We start from the raw sequence: 8887 nt of genomic DNA on the forward strand, positions 1-8887 counted from the left end.
CGGCATCGCGGGACGCAGCGGGGGGCTGGCCCGTTTTTGCAAAAGCTGGGGTCCCTGTGCTCCTTGGAAAGCTGCGAGTTGGCTTTTTCTGCTTCTTGCGTTTGCTCCATGTATAGTTTGGTTTCGGTCTGGTGTTCTTTTCGTATTTTAAAGCGTAATTATGAGCCCTTGTTAAAAATTGAAAATACCCTCTTGATTATATATATATATTTAATTTAAAATCTTTGCTCCAAATCCTAACTATAACTGGTTCTAGGGATGAGAAAAAACTGTAAGTCAGAGTAGCAATGTTTATTAATACATATCTTACGATCCCATGCAGGTGCTTAGAAGAAACCTTCAGAGGGGATTTGTGCTCTCAGCAGGGTCCTTTTTGGTGTATGAAGCTCACAGGCTGATTTCTGGCTTTGCTGAGGTTCATGCGAGCTTCAAAGGTAACGCTTTCAAATTTTGAAGCGTGTAGGTTATTCTGATGTGAAGCTTGACGTTTTTAGGACCAGCATTATATAGGAAAATGGTGCAAAGCTGCTGATTTTCTCCATTAAGGCTGCATGCAGTGTGTTTCCATCACAGGATGCTTTTGAATTGGTCTTGTAGCAGTTCAACAAGTTACTCTTTCAGCTGTCACTGAAAGCAGATCTAGTAGCTTATCCTGTCTGGGACACAACACATGCACAGGGTGTACGGTACCTAACTTGTCGCCCAAGCCTTAAGAAATTTAGTATGAACACCATGCAATCCCCATTTAATGTAGTCAAGCAGCACTGAGATCGCATTTCAAACTGAATTGAGAAATGTCTTTTATTTTTGCCACACTGAAAAAGGGGAAGAAAAGCTTTGCTTTGCTTACCAGAAGTGAATAGAACAAGTGACAGAATGTCCTTTTCAATATCTGAATAAAGATAGTCTCAGCACTGGAAGAAGCTTATCATTATCTTGAAAGGGGATAGTACTGCTGACTTAGAACTTGTCTATCACGTGGTAAATTAAGGGCTGTTGAGAGTAAGCCTAATGGAAGGGAGAAAGAGCCAAACTGAAATGTGTGCTTACTGTGTAGATTGTAGTCGGTTCAGGTAACCTGCTTCTGTGGGTCTCAGAGATGAACATCTTAGATTTATGCTTACAGAAATAAAAACTGAGGGAATGGACTTTTGAACGGATAAGGAACCGGTTCATGTGCTGTAATGGAAGGAGGTTCCATGAGCAGACTACAAGATAGCTGCTCAGCACACAAATAAGAAAATTTCCCATGGGGAAAATAAAGACTGCCACTTAGTTGCTTCTGGTCTTTTTTAGTGCTCTTGCTTGAATCTGGCATTTACCTTGCCAAGAAAAGCAATCTTGGTGCGCTTTCTGTTCAAGACAAGTAGTAGATGTGGTGAAAGTAAAGAGTCAAAGAAGAAATACCTGAAAAATAATCTTTAGGCAATAAAAGTCTAATAATTTATGTGAAACCCCTGGTGGACAATGTGTTCAGAAGTGTGAGTTCTTAGCATTTAGCCATTAGATGTGTTAGTAGCCTTGAGCGGGCCTTAACCGGCACACGTAACGATTCACTGCCGAGAATACTGAAGATGCACCATGAAGCTAACGTTGGACGCTGACATCCAAAGTCCATGTAAACCGTTATCTGTGGAATGGCTGGTAGAAGGCATTTAGAGGTGGCAGGGTTAAAAATTATCCAGCACGCTCTCCTAATCTTCAGTGATTTATATTCTAGGATCTTTTTGAGATGACGCTTTTGTATTTAGTAGCCTTCAGTGTTGTTTTTTCTTCTATAATTAAAGCTGCTGTGAAACATCACTACCATATTCAGTAGATAACTTGAAAAAAGAAAGCTTACAAAAGCTATTAATTTTTATGTAGAGAGGGATAGAGCTTATGTTTTGACAGAAGTTCAATCACAGACCCAGGATTAATACCAAAGAGACGATAAGCGTAGCTGAAGGTTCTGTGAGAAATTAGATTAGGCTTTTGACTTGAAAGGCATTTTTTCATGTTTTAATGTTGGCAGAAGAGTAAACTCGGCGTCTGTTCTTCTCCAGTACAGTTACATACTTCAGTAGAACTGTCTACCTGCTTCCCTTTGGATATTTTTCTTCCTGAGCCCATCTGTTCTCATGCTAGAATACTGTATTGTGTGGTGTTTGGTATTTCTGTTGCTGGAATGCTGTTTTATGCACTGTATACGTATTTTATTTATATATTACTATATTCAGTCAGTTGTGGAACTCCTACTTCCCCACTTCTGGTGTGTTTCAAAGTGTTCTCTAGAAAAAGAATTCAAGTACCATAAGAACAGTGTGTACTCAGTTCATAAATTGAAAGTCTAGAAAACCAATTCTGATTTTTTTCAAATTCTTTTTGCTTTTATTATCTTGACCACACAACAGCTTTCAGTAGATGGACTGTATTTTTTGGAGTCATGTTTGTGAAAATCTAAAGGACTTTAGTCAAAAAACCTTTGTGCAATGTTTCTTTTCGGCTCATTGAGTAACATATTGGGACCCACTCAATCTGCAGTCATATTCTGGTGAAACTGGGGAACCATACTGAGAATGAAGTTTGTTTTGGGGTCTTTTTCCCCCCTGTTTTTATGACTAGATTTAAAATCTGTACAGATACTAATGAAGGGGGTTTGTTATTCTCTGATCTCTATGGCAGTTGCCTTCCTGGTAATATTTTTTCATCCCTTTTTTGTTTTTCCTTTTCTGTCATTTTCATAAAGAAGAAAACAAATTGCTTCTAGTAATTTGATGCATTGAGAAAGACACTTTTAAGTGCTAGATTCCTTACACATGCAAACCTCTGTTGCTGAAGGCAGTTTCATATTTCCATGAGAGAGGCAGGTATTCAGCACTCTTTCTCTTCCTAGTTGTTCGTTGTAAATGCAGCTTATCCAATCCTGCTGTGCGCAGAACTTGGAATGATGGCCTAAAAAAGAACTATGTCATGTGTTCTTCATGTTTCACCTATGTTGTCTTGCTCTAAAATATTTTGTTTATGCTCTGATGTCCTAATTACATGTAATTTGTTCTTCTGTTTCTACAACTTAATTCCTTCTGAAGTGGAAGACATTATAGAGCAAGCAGACTACCTGTACGGGAGCGGAGAAACTGAAAAGCTGCATCGGTTGCTGGTTCAGCATAAGAATAGGTACTTGATTGCACTGACTCCTGTGTTCTTCTCTATCAGTTTTCCAACTAATGTTCTCATTGTGGTATGCTGGAGAACCTTGCTTTCATCCGTATGTAAGCGGGGAAAGGAGGATTCCTGGTCTTTTTCCTCCTGATAGAAAAGTGAAAAGGGCCGGTAGCTGTAGGTGGTGCTGGTTAACACTCAAGTTTTTCGGCCCTGCTAAGGAGGGTATTTTGCTTGTTTGTTTTGTTACTCTAAGGATTCTTTAAAATACAGTGCAAAAACTCATAATGTGTCTTCACATTACTAAATGATCAAAGTACAGGGTCACTCTTTCATTGTTGACCAACTGTTCTTTCCTGTTGTCATTTGTTTCAGGTTAGGATTTGAATCTGAACCAAAAAATCTCCTTACTCATGTAATTACGTCTTAACTACACAAAATGTTATTGTAAGCGAACCGGGACAAGCTGATTAAGGGGAAAGCACAAAATGCATTGCAAACTGAAGGGTCTGTTACTTTGGATGAGACAAGGCATCTCAATCCTAGAACATTTCTGGAGGAAATCAACTGTTTTCAGTTGTTTTCGGTCTTTGTGGGATGTTTGTTTTTCCCTTTTTTCTTGCAAGGGGTGCAAGTATAAAGCCAAGACAGTTAAATGAAGGTCCTAGTCTGTATGGGACACCATGTCATAAGCAAGGTGTAAGCTTGCTACTAGGTGTATAACAAAGCTAATTATTATGTGAGGAGTAATGATTCCAGTAGCAATACTTAACATTTTTGTGACTTGGCTGAAAAACGAGCCTGTTAGTTGTGTGACTGTGTTAGTGCCAGCAGGACTGCAGCGCTGCGAGCAGTGGCTCAGTTTCACTCCAGATAAGAAAATGCTTTTATTGATTCTGTGAATTTAGCAATAACTCCTGTGTGCTTTTAAACATTTTTGGCTCCTGGTAGTTTAGACTTCAGTATTCCTGTTGGTGGGGGAGGGGGAGTTTTTATAGCCAGAACCTCCTTAAAGTCCTTTGGCTATGACATACCACAAACCATTTGGTATAGTGATATAATTATCTAAATGTACAGTTTTATGTCATGGTGGTGTGGCTAATCTATGGGTTTTCACTGTTACTCTAGAAAGAATTTAATTATCTAGGTACAATTATAGGGAAAAAGATGCATAATATTTTAAACATGCCTAATAAACATTAATATCTCAGCAGTGGAGTGCTGCAAAAAATACCGTCTAGCTAAGAACAAAGTAGTCCTCGTTTTCCTCCTGGTGCTGTAGTTTTGGGTTTTTTAAATCTCATCTTTTATTTTGAGAAAACAAAGCCCTTTCCTACAGGTGAGTTTGTTTCACAGACCAGGAGGGCAGAATGAAGGTACCGTCGGCAGCTGCTGACGGAGCGGTCTTGTTTGTTGTTCGTCACCTTGGGGTTCTGTAGCGTGACAGATGATGCGCTGCTGCGTTACCGCCCACTGAGATGCGTATCCAGAGACTGGTGTATGATATTTGCTTGCGTGGTTTCCGTTACTGCTTTAAAAGAATAAATAAAGTTTCTGTTCGTAACTAGTGACGACGCAGAGCTGTTGTGGCGGCTGGCGCGGGCATCTCGAGATGTAGCTCAGCTTAGCAGTACTTCGGCAGCGGAGAAAAGACGACTGGCATATGAAGCCCTCGAGTGTGCAAAAATGGCTCTTGAAAAAAACGAAGCCAGTTTTGCAGCGCACAAGGTGAGCCAAGCAAGATCACTGAAATCTTTGATTTCTGGCACTAGAAACTGGAACAGACGTCATTGTGCTTTTTCTGCAAACTTCAGCATAGTTTAACTTTTCAGTGGAAAACCAGCTAGACTTCTAATTCTCCCTAACTTTCCTGGAAGATCAGAGTTCAGACGCTTCCAGCCAGACTTCCAGCTAAATTTCCTGTATGCAGGAAACAAAAAGGGGTTAAATGCGCGCAGGGCCGTGGAAAGGGGTGGCTGATGACAGCTGATGTAATCAGCTCACCCTTCTCTGATGTAGCCTTAAAAATGTTGTACGCATCCCCCGCGTTAAAAAGATAGTAGCTCAGTGGAGTTTCACGGGAAATGCTTCTGGCTCTGGTTTTGTTCTGCCCTTTTTTTGTGCTGCTTCTCTCACAGGCCGAGAGGTTACAAGGACAGTCGGTTGTTGGCGTCTTGGATGAGAGGAGGACGTCAGTTCCCTTAGGCACGCGGACCAGCGGGTTGCTCTGATGCTGCCATGGCTGTTCTAACAAACAGTTCTTGCTTCTTGTTGTTAATGGCGGTGGCAGCTGTTGTGGGTTTTTTTTAATTAATACCTATAATGCTTTATTGAATGTTTTGGTTTTGTTCTTTGAATTACAGTGGTATGGAATTTGCCTCAGTGATGTTGGAGATTTTGAGGGAATTAAGACTAAAATTGGAAATGCTGTTGTTATCAAAGAGCACTTCCAGGTAATGTAAACAGTTTTTCCATATGACAGCATTAATGTGTCCAATATGCAAAGAGTGTGAGGGTTGAACTATTCGATTTTATTGGTGAAAATTTGCATGTGAACTTAAGTTCAGATCTCCTGGTGACACTGTTTTTTTCTGTTACTGTGATAGTCCTGAATGCCCCGGCAAATTATTGCTTGCAAATTATCTCCTGCAGTAAACCAAGTCCCTGTAGAAGAGTCTTGAAATAGCCAACCGCTTCTGATATCTCTTAGGACTAGATAAAATGTGACTGTGCTGTTAAGAAATGGATGTGTGGCCATACTTTTAACGGTGGATTGTGTGGCAGCGAAGGACAAGTACTGGAGAAGATTAAGTACTCCTGATTTTATATCACCAGAAATTATAGCATATCTGAACATGTCAAGTCTTGTGAAACTCGTAATGACCTGCTAAACAGAGGTCTTGAAAAATCTGTCAGTTTTGTGGAGCTGAGCCGACTTTCCTGTGCACTGAATAAATATCGTATCACCTTGAAATTCTAGATGCCATTAATCTAGTTTAATTAACAGTAGGATAGCAACTCTGCTTTTTTTAAATGTATTTTAATCCACAGGTAGAAGAACAACTTCCTACATCTTGTGATTTTTTTTTTTTTTTCCTCCCCCCCTCACTAGAGAGCCGTTGAACTGAATCCAAAGGATGCTACAACAATTCATCTCATAGGCATTTGGTAAGGCGCATTTTTCAAACAAAACTTTATATGTAACAAAGCAAAATGCCAGAATATAAAATGTTTTATATGAATTACAACAGTGCTTGGAATAATTCGACGACTCGTGATTAGCTGATACAGACATGAAACCTACTGTACAGGTGTTAGAAGTCATGCTTTGAAAAGGTCTGGCTGGTAATTCCTATGCAGTTTGAAAAGATCAAAAATAACCATTCATTCAGCTTACGTGTTTCACTGTATGGAAGTATAAAACCCCTGATTTTGCAGACATAAGTATGTTTCTATAGCTTGTGAGCACTGCTCGTTTTGTTCTACTGGTGTGAATGGAGACGAGACTCGACACTGCTGAACTGCAGAGATGGCTGCAACTCAATAGAGTCTGTGCATACTGAAAAGATACCAAAATTGGTATGTGTACCTAAAATACCTCCGTCATTATCTGTCACGATGCTGTATTTTAAAAGTTGCATTTAAGAAAAGGCAGCACATGCCTTAACAAAAATCTCTGAAATTGAATCTACTGCTCATTGAAGCTTGTAGTAAGAATTACGGTTACATGGCAGGCAGAGGCACTGGAGATACAGCTGTCCACAGTAGCCAGGGCATTCTGAGGAAGCGATGTGGTTCAAAGCAGTGTCTCTTACGTGTTGGTGAGAAACTCCAGGTAGTATTTCTGCTTATTTGTCAGAAACAGACCAAAGCTGCTACATTGTTTCATAGGAAAACTAAGGTAGAGAGACTGAAAATAAATAAAGTCAGTGTTCCTTAAAAAGCTGAAAAAAGAAATACTACAAACCACAGCCACTTTCTCTGTTGGTTTGGTTTTTGTTTCTTTTTTTTTCCTGGATTCTTGTGTATCAAAGTAAACGGCAGTTTCCTACTCCAGATTTTTATTTTCAAATTAGTTTACAAACTTCCTTCAGTTTTTCAGCATCCACCCGTCATTCCCATGTGACCTAACTGTTGCAGTAGCCCAGAGCTTTAAACAGAAGTGTATGCTACCAACTAAATGATGAGCCTCAAGGTCAGTTTTGAGACTGGAAAGTACTTAAGACATTATTCCTAAGGAAGAGTAGAAAAGATGATCAGAAATGTGAGATTATTGCTTTTGGCACTATAATATCCCCCTAGTGCATATTTAAATATGCACATTATTGAATCCCAGAGTGTCTTCATCTGAAACTGGGCTTTGGTATCAGCCAATTCTTGAGTATTTTTTCCTTTCTCTTACTCATCTATCCTGAGTTGAACCTTTTGTTGGAATTGCTGGTAAGGCATGCCTGGTGACAGAATTTCAGCTCAGACTCTGTACTCCATGCCCTCCCCCCCACCTCCGAACACTTCCGTATTTGCATTTATTAATTTTTCACTTCCTCCTGAGTGCTCTGTTCTACACAATGAAAAACATTTTTATACTCATTGTGGGAGGGTAATAAAGGGAAAAACACATTTAATGTTTACACCTGGAATGTTCTAGGCACTTGAATCACTTAACAAACGTTTAATCACCTCAGCATCTCAGAGGTGTGTGACTGATCACCTGTGTTGTTTAGTGGATAGGAAAGCAGCATAGAATGGCCTAGCCTGGAACACAGTAGTTAGATTCTTGGGTTTATTTTCATTCATATAGATAAAAAGTGTTTCAGGGCTGTACTGCAGATCTGCTTTATATTAATAATTGAGAAAAACAAGGGAATGTTGACGTAAGGCAATGACATTACTCACTTGTGGGCTGTTTTTGCAAACGTATCAGACTAATATCAAATGCACATAAAAATCATTCAAGCTCAAAAGCTCATGGTTAATAACTGTCTCCAGTTTTGTCTAATGGAGCTGCAGTTCCCAGTAAAAGACACCCCAAAACTTCTCTGCAGCAACTTCAGACACCTTGCTGTTTCGTTGCACAGGTGTAAGAACCTGCAGTGTGGCTGGAGTTGTTGTGACTCTTCAAAACAACAGTTACGAGTTACTCAAAACCAAGAGGAAAACGTGCAGGGTATATACAGATGTTTCCTTTTGCCCCAGGTGTTACTCCTTTGCTGAAATGCCCTGGTACCAAAGAAAAATAGCTGCAACGCTATTTGCCACACCACCAACCTCCACGTTTCAAGAGGTATGGTATGAAAATGTTTCACAGATGGTTGTTCTCCCCCACAATGCTGTTGATCCTGACAAAGCTGACTTCTGTTCATGGAATAAGTATGGAGCTGTGAATTTACAACTGGTATTAATAAAATGGGAGTATAACAGGAGAGTGAGGGATATCAAAAACCATAAAACACCATGAATTTTTTCCAGCTGTAGCACACAGAGAATAGTGAATATTATTTCATGTAGCTTGTGCAGCAGAAGATAACAAGCTCTGTGTAACTTGGTTTGTATGTTTTTTGCAGATAAGTGTACTAGTCCCCTTGCTGACGACTTACACAGCAGTGTTACGCGTACTTGACAGGACCATTAGAATTTTTTCCTTTACATTAAATGCAAAAAGTAACAGCTTGTTTCGTTACTTACCACTAACAAATCCCTTCTCATCCCCTGGCGACATACAGTGCGATTTTTTTTTTTTTTTTTC

The 8887-nt window shown here is 39.7% G+C and overlaps 1 protein-coding gene across 1 annotated transcript in view; it reads left to right on the forward strand.

Moving 5' to 3' along the window:
* Positions 1-322: 322 nt before the first annotated feature.
* The window catches only part of RMDN1 (regulator of microtubule dynamics 1), a gene marked incomplete at its 5' end in the record, with an annotated part of 14553 nt that continues 5988 nt past the window's right edge, over positions 323-8887 (forward strand). Inside the window, 6 exons of the mRNA XM_010158270.1 lie at positions 323-434; positions 3069-3156; positions 4710-4869; positions 5505-5594; positions 6254-6309; positions 8338-8425. Of these exons, the coding sequence (XP_010156572.1) occupies positions 323-434; positions 3069-3156; positions 4710-4869; positions 5505-5594; positions 6254-6309; positions 8338-8425 (594 nt within the window). The remainder of the gene's footprint in view (positions 435-3068; positions 3157-4709; positions 4870-5504; positions 5595-6253; positions 6310-8337; positions 8426-8887) is intronic.

Source organism: Eurypyga helias, unplaced genomic scaffold, assembly GCF_000690775.1.
Source record: "Eurypyga helias isolate BGI_N326 unplaced genomic scaffold, ASM69077v1 scaffold1809, whole genome shotgun sequence".
In the NCBI taxonomy this organism is placed as follows: Eukaryota; Metazoa; Chordata; class Aves; order Eurypygiformes; family Eurypygidae; genus Eurypyga; species Eurypyga helias.